The sequence below is a fragment of the Pollicipes pollicipes genome, unplaced genomic scaffold (assembly GCF_011947565.3).
Source record: "Pollicipes pollicipes isolate AB1234 unplaced genomic scaffold, Ppol_2.1 Scaffold_3447;HRSCAF=4054_pilon_pilon_pilon, whole genome shotgun sequence".
NCBI classification, from domain to species: domain Eukaryota; kingdom Metazoa; phylum Arthropoda; class Thecostraca; order Pollicipedomorpha; family Pollicipedidae; genus Pollicipes; species Pollicipes pollicipes.
In genome coordinates, this window is record NW_023596297.1 from 19,228,141 (window position 1) to 19,243,278 (window position 15,138).

Here is a 15,138-nt window from a genome sequence, read left to right on the forward strand (position 1 = left end):
ACACAACGACTTAAACGAGAACACCAATCGACGACGGATCCGCCACAGGCAATGCATTAACGTTTATAGGGCCTAGCCCTAGAAGTTGCTGTAGGGCGTTGAGCCTAACGTCTGCCAGCCGAGGTTTGCCGCCGTTGCCAAGCAACGAATTTGTATATGCTGCGTCGTTAAAAAACCGCTGGCTGACAAGAGACTACCATTTTAGGAAAAGACGCGGTGAAAAACTTTACAGAAACACAATGTCACCATCGTTCGTAATTGTGAGCTTCAGGTATGTTCCACCATTGCTGATTTCTCTACTCAGGCAGCGTATTACCGTTTTTGCTAATTTTTTTGATCTCCCACGGGGGCAAAATGAGTTAACTGGTGGGGGGGGGGGGTCGGTCACTGCGGGGGGCATTTGCCCCCCCCCCCCGCCCCCCAACCCCCAGTTAACATGTTATCCGAAGCCCTGCACTGGTCAGCAGCTCTACAAGGTACATCTAATTTTCTTTAATCAAAGATCCGCTTTACAATCTTCTGCAGCTATGTAAAGTTTGGCGCGGCTACGCCGCGCTGTTCCGAAATAATTCTGGAAAAACCTTCAGGGAGTCAATTTGACCACCACCCGAGCGCTTCATTAGTCTAAATTATTTGAGATAGGATGCACAATGTTCACGAGCTCGTCCCCCCTTAAAAATGTAAAGTTCCATCTCTGGGCATGGCTTTGAACTGCATTAATGATTTTCAAAATGCTATCTCCGTTCAAAACCCCATACAAATATGGAGCACTCCCTTCAACTGAAGCAAGTGAAAACAATAGTAAAATTCCCCTTAACGCCATTCGCATTGGATGACTTTTGCGTACTTTGGCACTCTGTGATGTGAAGATTGTTCCGCAGAATAAGCACACCATATGTGGATCGAGAACCCATGCATAAATTGCGTCCATTGGACCCAGGTCGAATCTTTCAGCTTTGCAAAATTAATGCAGAGGGAGGATGGAAGGGCTGTCGAAAAGAGTTTAGCGTTTAAGTGAAACGCAATTAAGACAATGTTTTACCCATGCAACGACAATAACGTGGTGGTACATTTACGGTCGCAAGATATGTCAAATATTAGTGATATGCTGAGCAATGCTGCGCACAAGAGATTTTTCCGCAAAAGAATATTCATCGCCTGTGTCACGTTCATCACATATCAAATGCAGTAGAACACAAAATATGTATTGCAGAACAAGCACTGACCAACATTTAGGAACAGTGCAAACATATGTTCCACTGGTTGACGTATACCTCAGCTTGTATTCTTGCTGTAAAGTCGATGTCCAGCCAGTCAGAAGTACTGAACTGGATTGTCTACTGAATCCCCATATCCTATTCGGACTACCCCTATGGTCAGAGTATCACAGTGTCTGCGCTCTGTCTCCACCTCTGCTCGGAAACGGAAATATGTCAATACTCTAAATTCGTAGCCTGGCTTGAGAGCAACAAAAAAGACTGTTAACGTGAAATGTAAAAAAACCGCTCCCACCACAAGTATTGTGCAGGGGAGACGCGACGCTGATAAAACCATGCGAATGTGCCTAAGGCCAGTTATTAGAAGACTAAGTACAAAGACATTGCATAATACTTTAGTCTACGAAGCCTAAAGGCAACGCTTTTGGAAATTCTAACCCCATTTACGCACAACAGGGAGTTCTTAACTACTGTGCGCAAGCCCATAACGGCGAATGGAGACCGACCATAACTGACATGAATCCTTGACAGCCTCCGGGGATCCATGAAACGATGTCTGAGTGAGCGATACATGCGAGCATTCTCATCCTCAACACGGGCGGGCAGACCGAGGAATCACAGAGCGAGATCGGGGTGCCGTCAATGTCGCTAGATGGTCCACACCTGCACCTTCTCCGCCACCACGCACCAGTTGGCGTGATCGTAGTACGACGAGATAATATGCAGGTTGTCCACGTACTTCTCGATCAGCCGGTCCAGTTCGCCTTCGCGGAACACGTGGTAGTAGCGATGGTGGCCGAGCGCGCCGCCCACGTCCGACGGCAGAGACTCCTCCGAGGACGCCTGACGGCTGCCCGGTCCCTCTTCCTCCTCGCCCGCCGCCGTCGCCTTTGCCGTCGCCGACGCCGTCGCTGCCGTCGACGTCGCCGTCGCCGCCGCCGCCGCCGCCGCCGCCGCCGCCGCGCGCGATCAAAGATGTGCTGCGCTGTGAGCGCCGGCCGGGCGCAGCGCGCCGTCTCGCTGTCGGAGATGGCCGTACCGGAGGCCGAGCCGTCGGTGCTGCTCGGCCGCTCAGGGCCGCTCGACTCGCCCAGACTGGCCGTCCGCGAGGCTTCCGACGTCGACAGACTGGAGGCAGAGCTGAGGCTGGAAGCCAGCGAGGTGCGCCACTCACTCGGCTCGACCGCGCGCCGGCGGCCGGCGCCGGCGCGCGCCGCCGCCTCAGGTTCGGCCTCCTCCAGCACCTGCTCGAGCGGCGGCGCATCCAGCCGCGCCATCGTCACCTTGCGGCGGCCGCGCGGACTACTGAGCCGCGCCGGCGGCTCCGGAGAGCTGCTCAGGCTGTCGTCCGTCTCGGAGGGCGCCGCCAGGTGGGAGGCCGACGCGGGCCCGGGGCCGGACTCTGCCAGCGCTCCCGCCGCCGCCGGCGCTGCGCCGTTCGCTGGGGAGGAGGACAGGAAGTGAGGCATCGGTGTCAGCAATTACACCAAAAGCCAACGCTCGCCGAGCGGTGGAAGAGGAGTCTAGAAACAACAGCAATCTAGCCATGCCATTAAGGCATACTGATCATCACCAAACCAGATCTGTTTCCTTCGCATTGAGCTTGAAGAACGCTTGGCCTTAGCCTTTTATGACGGAATGACATCAACGCCAGTGGATGGAAACGGAAGCCGCTGCGACCTGCGCGTCGCCGGACTGACGGTGGCCCGGCGGACGTGCCACCAACCCGTCAGCGCTCATTGTCTTCTGATTGAGCACTGACCACAACCGGCCGCTCCGTGGTCGCCAACATGTGCAGAATACGTGGATGAATTAGGAAACTCGACTGGTCATTGGCTCTGCTCACTATCCGTCTCGCAGGCCAGGGTATTCAGCGTTTGTACATTGGGAACTTGCTACTTGGGTCCACAACCCTGGTTGCAACACCCGTCTGTACTCTGCTTCGTCAAGCCAAACCCCTTCCCTGCTGAAATTTTGCCCGCGAGCACGCGCGTTCTTGGTGGAGCGCCTCACCTTGTGGCAGGGCACACCGGATCCCAACTTCTGCACCGCACGAGTGCAGCGCGCTCACCTGTCTCCCGCTCGCTGAGGCGGTCTCGCTGCTGCTGCTCGATCTCGCGGTCCAGCTCCTGGATCTCTTGCGCCGAGGGCCAGTCGGAGGCCATGCTGATGACGCTGCAAGCGCTGCTGGGGCTGCTGGCGCTGCTACTGGCGCACGAGCTCTCGCTGTCCAGGTCATCCGTCTCCGGGTTAAACACCTCAAACGTGAGATACTTGGGCGCGGCCCGGCGCACGATCTGCACGTTGCGAAAGCCCTGCACGCCAGGCCGCCGGATGATCTCGATGTTTTCGCCCATGATGAGCGACGACACTTGGCTGCTGACGCCGGCCGGCCGCGCCGCGCCCAGCCCGCCGCCACCGCTGCCGCTGCCGCTGCCGCTGCTGCCGCTGCCGCCGCTGCCGCTGCCGCCGCTGCCGCTGCCGCCGCCGCTGCGCCGCGCCGCCGCCGCTGCCGCTGCCGCCGCCGCTGCCGCCGCTGCCGCCGCCGCCGCCGCCATCGCTCGGCTCCGGCCGGAACTGGAAGCTGCTGGCGTCGGTCCGTGCCGGCGCTGGGGATGGCGGCTGAACGGCGCCGGCCGACAGCGCGGCGCCCGGCCTCGCGACGGTGAAGTGCGCACGCCGCCGCAGGTGGCGCCACTGCTCGTCACCACGTCTGGCAGGGGGCCGTGCTTCGCCGGTGCGCTGGCGTCCGGCGTCGGGGCACTCTCATCGGCCGGTGGTGCGGCGACGGCGGGACAGCCGCCGGCCGGCAGCTGGCCGAGTGTTTCCGTCTGTGGCACCACCAGCTCAGCAGTGACATCGACCGGCGACGGTGACGGCGCCGGCGGACCTACCGCCTCCGACTCGGACGCCGGCACCACGCCCAGCGGCGGGTCCATCAACTGGAACCGGCCCTGAAGGTGGCTCTGCAAGACCTGCGCGCCCAGCTTGGGAAGGCTCTTGAGGGTGTTGATTCGGATCGGCGCCGACGGCAGCCGGGTGGGCGAGGAGGGCAGGGTGCCGGTCAGCGGCGATTTGGGCGACACCTTACCGTTGGAGCCGTCCGACGACTCGCTGGAGGCGGAGCGGCTGCGCTCCTTGGCCTCCACCTCAGCGTCCAGTTTCGGCACGTATATGACGGAGACGCAGCTGTCCTCAGAGTCGAGGCTGGTGTCGCTCTGGAAGCTGTTCTCCTTGGAGCTGTCCGAGCTTTCCTCGCGCGAGGTTTTCCGTTCGCGAGAGCAGTAGCGGTATAGCGTTCTTCTGTCGGCGCGCGTGCATGTGGCTCCACCGGGCAGCGCGGCGGCCGGCGCCCTGGAGCTCGACTCCACTGGCGGGTTCTCCAGTCTCTCCGCCACGCTCTTGAGCGCCATCTCGGCGGCCAGTCCGTTACAGGGCGCCGCCAGCATCACAGCGGGCGGCTGCTGGCCTCCGGGGGCGGACCCTGAACCCCTTCCTCGTCGCACGCGTCCGGGCGCAGCGCTGTACCGTCCGTCAGCTGGCGCACGATCTTAACCAAACCATTCTTGAGCGCGGACGTCGGCTGGTCCTTGTCGGCCAGCTTCTCCAGGCTCTCGCTCAGCTTGCCCAAGTTGTCGCGCAGCGCGCGCAGACGGCTGTAGTTGGCGAAGTGAGCCGGCTTCGGCACCTCCTGGCTGCCGGCCATCTTGCCGTAAATGACGTTCTCGTTGAGGCTTTGCTGCTTGCGGATTTTGGCGCGGATCTGGTCGCGCTCACCCGTCCGATCGCGACGCATCAGATTCTCGTTGAGCGACGCCTGCTTGAGTATACCGCGCACCGGCCGACCGACCGAGGGCGTCTCCTCGCTGAGCACGCGCGGCACGCCCGACTCGTCCGCCAATCGTCGCTGTCGCACCAGCGACGGCTTCGGCGCCGCCGGCTCGACCGTCTCCTCGCGCACATCGTTCTCCGGCACGGTGGTCAGTGGCGCCTTCAGGAGCTCACATGAGCGCACGCGCGAGTCCAGCACGCTGTCGCTCTTCGACTTCTCGCCAATGACGGTGAGCGCGAGCTTCTCGCGCGGCAGCGTCAGCGACTGGGTGGAGAAGGTGACGGACTTGCGGCTGCCCTTCTTGGCCGCCTGCTGCTGCAGCAGCGCCGAGCTGCTGCTGTGAGATCGCTCCATGCTGACCGCCGTCGCCTCGTCGAACGCGAAGCTGCGCGGTCGGTCGGCTGGCGGCCGCGTCGCATCGCCGCGCCGCGCGCCCAGGATCGAGGCCGACAGCAGGCTCCACATGTCGCCGACACTGCGCGACTTGAAGGTGCCCAGCGGCTGGGCGGCGCCGGCCGCCGGCGCGTCGCAGCCCAGAGTGTTGCGCCGGCGAGGCGCTTCCTCCAGACCCGTGACGTCATCATCCATCCGGATCTCGATCAGCTGGCTGCCGTCGGTCGCGTCGCCGGACTTGGTCGGCTTCATCTCCGAGTAGCTGGTCCAGGGCGATAGAGGATCCAGGGCCGCGAGCCGTCCACCTCCCCGCGACGGGCCAGCTTCTGCAGCGTTGGCGGCAGTCACTGGGCCAGCCACGGCTGCATTATGACAGAGATGCGTCGGACGGCGGATTGGAGCGAACGGAGCGCATTGGTAAGACAAATGAGACTCATCCAGGTCATGAAAACCTATGCCTGATTTGAAGACACTTCTAGGTTACTATTCCTGATGTTTCGCATACCGCTTCTCTCTAGCGGTGAACGTGAAGCATGGCCAACTATGAAAAGGTTACCAAAAATGAGCGACCAGCATTTACCACATCCTCACTAAAAACAAGTCCACAAAATAGCAGGCACGACAACGGTAATTACGACGGAAAGAAGTCTTCTCCTTGCTACAATGGCGGCCTCGGCGGCGACCAGCGACCTGCAGCGCCCCGACGGACGAAGCTGTTAGCACGACTGCTGGGCGACGAGAGGCCCGACGAGCTTTGCGACGAACTGGCCATGGTCGGGTCGATTGAGCGGATCCTCCGCGGCCGCCGGCCCGTCCGCCACGTGAAACCTGGCGCACAGCGGCCCATGTCGGCATGGCAACCGGCGGCCGACGGATTTCGGCGGCGTTTGTGGAGTCAATTTGATAAAAATCGAGGACATTACAGGGCCACTTCACAACGTCCAGACTGATGAGACATTAGCGCACAGACAGAGTACGGCTCACGTCTAAATGTTCACGAAATGTTCGCGACGGAACATCCGTGTCTCTCGTACGGATTTTCCAAGCAAAGGCAGCTGCCATAGATCTGTTAAGTCGCTCTGTGCATTACGCCATAATGTCAGTAGTTTAGAACCCGTTAAAGACCGGATTTGCGGCACGCTATCTCAGCAGGTATGCTTACCACACACAACAATGACTGATGAATATCGTGCTCACGTGCAGAATCCGACTCCTGGAATCTGACCGCGCGGTCTTTTCCAGACGCCCCTAAGTGCGCTGCAACGAGGCACCCTGGCAGGTGACTCAGCAGAAGTAGAGGGGGGGGGGGGGGGGGGGCGCCTAGCAGTACCGGCACAGTCATCTGCGGCCAGGTCCGAGTGCAGCTCACCTGGTCGACCCTTGACGAGTCGCTGTCGCTGGTGTGCGTGAAGGCGCTGTAGTTGAGCAGGTCGTCGTCCGATGTGGTAGAGATGGCTTCCGGGCTCGACCACGGAAGGCACCTCCTCGCTGGCGCTGGTTTGCTGCTGATTCCACGGCACCAGCACGTCTTGGCTCTCGAACTGTGGCACGCCCGGCCCGTGGCCCTCACTGACACTTCTCGGTCACGATACCAGTGCAACCACTGGAGCTTTAAGGTTAACCCGGACACGGATGATATCACCTCACAGACAGCGCAATACAGCGAACAGCAATGCTCGAATAAAGGGATCGAGCGTCTCCAACGCTGACGTAGCGCTCAGCTGATCATACATGCCATGCTGTCATCACCGCACGCATGGTCAAGTTGCAAAAAATCAGTTTGTATTGGATATTTGCGACCTCTCAGTCTCTCCGCCTTCACCCGCTCGCGCCCGATCAGGTGCAATGCGAGTCAGCAAGCCACCCACTCACATGACGCTTGCAGCAGCTCTCAGCGGCACGCTGTTTGCCAATGCATAATGCATAGCTTAAACACCGGTGCAACAGAGTGCATCAACGCAGTGCGCAGACACACCAACAGAGCCGCGACAGAACACACATGACTTAGTCACCTTACAGCTCATACTGCCGGCGCGGTGAGCAGCAGCCGCATTGCACAGACTCGCCGAGCGTCTCAGCACGGCTGCTGACCGTACGGCGGTGGGCGTTCGGATGGGCGCCGGGCCGTACCTTCTGGTGCGCTGCTCCATGGCCCAGACGGTGACGATGAGCCTGCCGCCGATGCGGAGCACCCTGGCCAGCTCGCGGAGGGCGCGCACCCGCCGCTCGGTGTGCCAGGTGATGGATCACGGCCACCGAGACGGCCGCGTCCGCCGACTCGTCCCGGAACGGCAGGCCCAGCGCGCACACACACCAACACCTGGCGGACACAGTGACGGTGTGTCACACACCAACACCCGGCGACACAGTGACGGTGTGTCACACCCACCACCCGGACACAGTGACGGTGTGTCACACGCCCCTGGCGGACACAGTCACGTGTGTCACAACCACCACCTGGCGGACACAGTGACGGTGTGTCACACGCCCCACCTGGCGGACACAGTCTGTGTCACACCCCCACCTAGCGGGCACAGTTACGGTGCGTTACACACCGCCATCTGGCCCCGCACAGCGTTTTGCACACATGCAGCTAAGTCATAATCTCATAGGCCGCCATCCGTTGATTACAAAGTGTTAGGCATAACAACAATAGCTTGCTGTGATGAGCACCACCTGCTGTGGACCTGATCACAGCTCCGAGCTCGGGTCACAGTCACAGCCACAGCGAGCCGAAGGGCCGTCACGAGACGCTCGCACAGGGAGCCGGCCTGTCAGCGCAGACCTGGGATTTTCCAGAGCGCAGTGCCGAGGGGGCCCAGGCGGTTTCATAGCGGGGCTCACACTAGATTGCGGTTGACCACTGGCACGCCAAGTGACATTAGTCATGAGACGTATATTGGGGCCATCCATGTTGCACGTGGTCATTCCAGTACATCACCAAAGTATAAGCGCAACGTAAAAGGAAGGGGGTGCGGAAGCATATGCATACGAAGTAAAAGACATGCACGCTGTGTTACCAATCCGATCCAACTAGCCACAGCCGCATAACCTTTCCTCATATGCGGATGTGGCGCGCTATGAGTCTGTCAGAAGGAATCCAGCTGGAGGTGCCCCAGCTCCGGTGGCAGCACCTGGTACAATGGAGCCGCCCGGCTGGTCCAGGTCAGTCTACAACTTCATCACATGGACGCAACCTTCCAGGCTCGCACAACGCTCGTGAGTCTCAAGACCTGCCACCAACTGGCAGCCAAGCACCTCGGACTGCCGAGGCCAAAGCTCTGTGCTTCAGAGAGACAGTGTGATCGCGCCAGCCCTCCAGCGGTGAACCAGTCGAGATCCTGAAGCAGCTCCGGCATATTTCCGGGTGTTTTGGGTGTTCCCGTGAAAGGTTATGCAATGAAGCAGTTACGTAAGGTCCCGGAGATCACAGTCCTTAGATCACAGAGGATGGCAAATAGCTTCGCAGATGTGAACGACCGGAAATAACCTAAAAAACATGTCATGTAACAAGAGATCTGTGGGAATTTCACGTGAGAACGCCTTAGAAAGCAGACTGATTTGTTCATCTCCAAGCAAGGGCGAAGGTCGGGCCACGACATGAAGCTGCATATCTGAGAACGTTGCGCAGTTGTGGACTGCTGCCGAGCAACACAGGCTGTGCTTTGCATGCATTTACTTCAAGGCCGTACACGCAGAACCAGATAACCGTAGAGACCAAGATATATTCACGTGGACCACACGGCTCAGCAGCCTGGTCCCAGCTGTAGTATTGGCAAACCCAGCCCTCAGTTCGCAGTTCCAGAAGTGACCAGTCAAAAGCCATGAGCAATGAAATTAACCAGTGACGGTCACCGGTCACCAGTCACACCGCCACCATAGTTTCTTGGTACGCAACAAACGCATGTAATGAATATGAGTGTCAACCTGAGCGCTCATTTCGTTGCACTTCTGTCGCTGACTTCGCCAGTTTGCGCAGACCATACTCTTCCACTCGCGGCAACCATACGCATGACCAAGCAAAACACCTTCGTGCGACACCCCACATGTAAACCAGTCCTCATGAAGAGAGAATGGCGTACAATTGTGGCGTAGTAAGTAGGGTCTTAAAGTTTTGTAAATCGTGGGTAGGGGGGGGGGGGGCGCGAACCGATGGCCCGACAACCTACACCCCTCCCATTTTTTTTCACTGAATTTGGCCCACTTTATTTTGATTAAACGCAATTTATGCTTTTTACCTTTGTATTATGTATACAAAATATTTAATCCAAGCGGTACAGAAGCCATGCAGGGTTGAATCCAAGGAGCAGGCACTCGACGCACGCGTCTCTTCTGATCGGCACGAGAAGGCGCCCTTTCTGGCCACCTTGGAGACCGGTGGCGCTCTCCCATGACAGTCATAGGGGGCGGCACGCATTTTAGTTGTGGGGGACGGGGACGGGCTAGCCACGAAGCGCTTAGGTCATTCCCATATTCCACAGCTTCTCGCTTTATCCTCACAAATGTGTCTTGTGGCGCTTGGTATGTGAAGTTTATTGCATCTTTTATCCGCTCAGCTGTATCCCACAACGATTTCTATCTTGTGGTGAGGCAAACCATGCTTTTTGTTATAAGAGTGGTACTAGGCGCCACTACGCAGAAAGATCAAAGAAGATAGTGTTTTGCGTTATGATCATCTTTTACCAACGTTTCTTTGTAGCATTCCAGCCAAAAACTGGGGGCCAAGCCAACATGGGAGGGGGAGGGTCAGGGAGGGCCCCCACAAAGGAATGCAAACCGACACCCATGATAGGAAGTAACTTCTCAAGCTTTTACTTCAAATCTAGTTGCGTAGGGTAAAAGGCCACCAATTAAACGCCGGTAAAATTCTTGTATTTAAGGGACATCTGAAGTAGGAAGTTACTCCTTTCTCAGTAACTTCTCAAGCTTTTACTATGAATCCGGTTGCGTTAAGTAAGGAATAACTATGAACTTCTACGCCATAAACTTCTACTTTTTACGGAGACTTTGCAAGTAAGGAGTTACTCCGCACTTCACCAGGCATCCATCGGGCTTCACAAATGCAGCTGGTTTGACCATGGAGTAGACATTCACTACAAATTGAAGTAAAATAAAAGATGGTCTAGCCCGTCGTCAAATCATCAATGGTGATCATAGAGGAGGCGGAGCATGACAAGCACGAGCGGAGGAACAGGCCATTTGGACCGAAAATCAGCCTGCTTTGAGAAATTGCTAAACTACGAAGCGATGCCGACATACGGGTGGACGACTACGCATATATGAGAAATTCAATGCAACTGCACTTCGCATAGTAGTTGATGGGCATCAGAAACAGAAGTACTGAGGAGGATAATGCTGGCACGCTATTGTGAAAACCAACCTCCTTCCCACTTGTCGCGGATTTCTCGAGATCATGTTTTTCTTTCCTGCTATGACGCGAACACACATGATATAAGTTCACAAATACCCCACCTAGGGTAAGAATAAGGTAAGCTATTTCAGGCAGATTTTGTCTTTGATGTGCATGTTGCCGTCATAACTAGCACGGGAAGGAGACCCCAGAGTGTGAGTACAGGAGATATAAACAGCTTTATTTACTTCTGCGAGTAGCGGAGCAGTATTGACAATTATAAGACGTCTGCATTTCAGCGAATGACAAAAGAGATCGCATTTAGTCCATGAACTACTCGTCACACAAATCACAAATTAATTATTTACTTCATCCGTAAATGACCCCACTCTTTATATCACCCTCGCGGTATTTCTGCGTTTATCTTAGGCATCTTAAACCTCGTCAGGCCCGAGGTTTAAAAAACGCAGTCAGGCTCACCGTTCTCGCATTGGCTGCCGCCGGTATCTGTGTCATCAGTCCGAACAGGGCCAACGGCTCCCGAGCCCGGAAAGTAGTCAAGCAGTCAATCTGAATGTCCCAGCTGAGCTCGGCCGCACATATTGCCATGCATTAGTTGCGAATCGCGAAAATTGGTGCGCCGTTTTAAAAGCAGACCTCAGGTGCAATGCCGGAAAACGACTCCCGCTGTGACCTCAGCAGCCTCCATGCAGAGCCCGAACCACGCGTTCCAAGATGACCCCCGTGACCTCAGCAACGCTCCACACACAGTTAAGCTCATGCGTTCCAGGGTGGCCGCTGAGGCCTGGCAGGCTTCATACAGTCTGGGACACACGTCCCGCTGATGACCTCAGCAGGCGCTCCATACAGATCGCAGGCCACGCGTCCCAAGGCGGCCGCTGTGACCTCGGCGGACTCCATACACAATTCAGGTCACTCGTTCCAAGGTGGTATAGGTCAACACACAGTCTAGCCAACGCGTCTCAAAAAGACTGTTGCCATCCCAACGGGCTCCACACACGGGTCGATTGCTACGTCATAGAGCAGCCGGCAGCCCGTCCCCCTCTGCTATTAGTTTAAACCAGTGAGAACGGAAGTCGCTACGTCTCGGTCCCTCTCAGTCCCAGACTCCCAACACGATGTGACACTCCTCAAACAGCTCCATGCCGACATCGGGGCGCCCCTGCGGAACCGGCTAGAGTAGCCAGATCCCAAACCAGGCACCCCAGGGTTGACACCGGCGCCATGCCTAGCACAGCTATATACGACATGCAAGACCGCTCACGCTTCAATACGAGGTACCCACGCTTCCTCATTCCTTTCACAAGACGACTGTGCATTTACTCTTGCCACAGCAGGACTGTGTGTAGCCTCTCTGGCATTTGAAACATATTACATCACAGCCAACATCAAGTAAGCGCACAGGTAGTTGCTCACTTTATTCTTGCCCTACGTCATGTATTTTGTGAGCGTATATCATGTCTCACGAAAAAGAGAGTCATATATTTGTCACATGTTTCTTTTCTTGAAAAAACGTGACATAAGAACTGTACAAATTAAAAATAATATTCAGACATCCGCGACATTCCGGAAAGAGATAGGTTTTCATACCGACCTGCCAGCTTCATCCATCACTCTTCTTGGCACATGTTTGTGATGCTTACAAAGTTACAGCACGAATTGCAGCTATATTGATTTTCTCACATATCCGCACAGGTGCCCCTACGTACAAAGTCTGCCCTCGATATGATGACATCGCCTTATAGCTCAACAATTTCTCACTGCAGGTTTATTGTCAGTCTAAATGTTCCTTCGCTTCCGCATGGCCATGTGCCAGTCCCTCTATGATCACCACTTCTGATTTTACATCGGGCCAGGGCATCGTTTCGTTTTATAACTCCTTACTTCGGGTTTCCCTGTACATAGTAGAATGTGATGGGCGCAGGAGTGCATAGTTACCCCCTTACTTCATGCAACCGGATTGGAAGCAAATGCTTGGAAGGTCACTCTCTAGCAAAAGCTGTATGCAGTCCTCTTTATGGAATCTGAAGTAAGGAATCACTCCATAGCTCACCAACCATCTATCGGGTTTCAAAAACGCAGCTGATTTGACCGCGGAGCAGACATCCACTCCGAAACTGAAGCCAAATAAAAACGTGCTCCGGCTCGTCGTAAAATTAGCAGTGATGATCATAGAGGTGCTGACGCATGGCCGGAGCAGCGGAGGAATACAGCATTCAGACCAAAAATCACCATTCAGTGAGCAACCGTTGAGTTATGAAGCGATGCCAGCACATTAAGGGCGGACGTGTACGTCTACGTGAGGAAATAAGTACAGTTGCAATTCGTATTGTAGCTTTGTAGGCATCACAAACATATGCCATAAACTGTGGTGGATAAAGCTGGCAGACCGCCCTGAAACCTACCTCTTCCCCACGTATACCGGATTTCACGAGATCATGTCTTTTTTCTTGCTATCACTCGGACAGACATGATATAACTTTACCAAATGTACATTCTGAGGTAAGGAAAGTCAGCTTTTTCACAGAACTTTCGTCGTCGAAGTGTATATTGCCTTCACACGTAGTACAGGAAAGCTCAGAGCATGAACACACGGGGCAAGCGACTTTGTTTGCTTCTACGAGAAACGGAACAATATCGACAATTATACACCTGCATATCAGCGAAAGAAAAAAGTGATGGCAATTAGACTTTCAATCAATCGTCACGCAGATCACAAGTTTATCCATGAGTTAAGCAGTAAATGTCCACACCTTTTATGCCAGCTTAGTGATGTTTTTTATCTACTATAGGCATCCAAATCTCTCGGGCCCAAATCGACGACATCGTTGCCACGGCAACGTCCGCTTGTACCGCCATTAAGATCACTCCAGCCTCGGAATTTTCCGATTTACTTCGTAGGGGCACCGCCAAGTTTATGAAACCGGCGTAGGAAGCACGGAGTTACGCGGAAATTACATTGGCCGGCCTGATGAAAGGATAAATTTATCTTTATATAGCTGGTTACTGGCGGCCATCACGCAACAACCATGGGCCCTCCCATGACCCTGCAGCGGAATAACACCCCGGCTTCCCAAAAGCAGACAACCGTGTTGACAACCGAGCTTCGCTCTGCGCTGCTAATATGGCCGGTGTTCCGGCTCCGGTTGATCTCGCTGACGGACGAGCTGATCCGCCGCCGACCGGCAGATCAGTTGTTTCCGTCGCAAGCCGATCTGCAGATCGCCGCAAGCCGATTTGCAGATCGGCTTACGACGACGACCAGCACAGAGCACTGTCGCTAGTGTTAGGTCACGAGTCGGCCATTTACAGATCTGTCATAGCGCCGCAGACGATAAGCGGAGAAATTTTCAGCGGATTAACTACCTCTGCTGGCATGGGAAACACCTCAGGGGTGCAAGGTAATGAGAAGCGACTCAGACGATCGTACTGGCCCTGTCTGGCGCCCGCTATGCTTTCCAATTGGTGCTCATGGACGCTAAGAGACAGTATGCACTTCACCGTCCTCGGAGAAGCCAGCACTAGGAGTGCATCGCACTCGCTGATGAGACCCAGCGGCGGCTTATGATTTTTACGGATCACAACTGACCACCCTAACAAAGAATAACTTAAGTTCTTGACAGAAGCATGAGCGCCAAGGCATGTCTGTTCGTCTGACTGCATCTTTGCTCTGTCCGGCTCAGTGACCGCCCTCCGAAAAAGACAAAGAAGGCACTGGACGCTTCACCTGCTGAGCCCGTTGATCGGAAGCAGCGCCAATACGTGCAGGGTAAATACCCATGGTATATATCACCCGTAGGGCCAATGCCCGAACGATGTTGTTGTGAAGCGCCGCCCTCGCCGTCGTGACATGCCAATGCGATCGGCGATCTGTAATCAGAGCTCGCCAAACAGGTATATCCAGCAGAAACGCCTCAGCTCGACTGAATACCTTGCTCTCGGCCGTAACCCATGACTGAATACCTCGCTCTCGGCCGTAACCCATGACTGAATATATTGCTCTCGGCCGTAACCCATGACTGAATATCTTGCTCTCGGCCGTAGCTAATGGCTGAATACCTCGCTCCCGGATGTAACCCATGACTGAATGCCTCGTTCCCGACCGTAACCCATGACTGAACACCCCGGACTCGGCCGCAACCCATGACTGAATACATTGGTCTCGGCCGCAACCCATGACTGAATACATTGGTCTCGGTCTAACCCATGGCCACGACTCGTTAGGCCGCAGAAGGCGATACAGCGGAAACAGGACGGATGACACGCTTGGAGAGCGTTTACGGCAATAGCTGACCAAACCCAACAAAGCATGCGGCTCTGCTACA

At 55.6% G+C, this 15,138-nt stretch overlaps 2 protein-coding genes and 1 pseudogene across 2 annotated transcripts; all 3 read right to left on the bottom strand.

The window, feature by feature from the left end:
- Positions 1-1,865: 1,865 nt before the first annotated feature.
- On the bottom strand, positions 1,866-3,601 carry LOC119092243 (putative tRNA methyltransferase 9B). The gene is made up of 3 exons (XM_037215214.1): positions 3,289-3,601; positions 2,462-2,658; positions 1,866-2,084 (listed from the first exon to the last, which is right to left on the bottom strand). Exons 1-3 carry the CDS (start codon positions 3,572-3,574, stop codon positions 1,866-1,868), a joined length of 702 nt encoding a protein of 233 aa, XP_037071109.1. The 5' UTR covers positions 3,575-3,601.
- A 320-nt stretch (positions 3,602-3,921) lies between these two features.
- Positions 3,922-4,666, bottom strand: LOC119092244 (uncharacterized). Its single transcript, XM_037215215.1, has 2 exons — positions 4,136-4,666; positions 3,922-3,930 (listed from the first exon to the last, which is right to left on the bottom strand). Exons 1-2 carry the CDS (start codon positions 4,664-4,666, stop codon positions 3,922-3,924), a joined length of 540 nt encoding a protein of 179 aa, XP_037071110.1.
- The window catches only part of LOC119092245 (uncharacterized), a 31,162-nt pseudogene continuing 20,689 nt past the window's right edge, over positions 4,666-15,138 (bottom strand).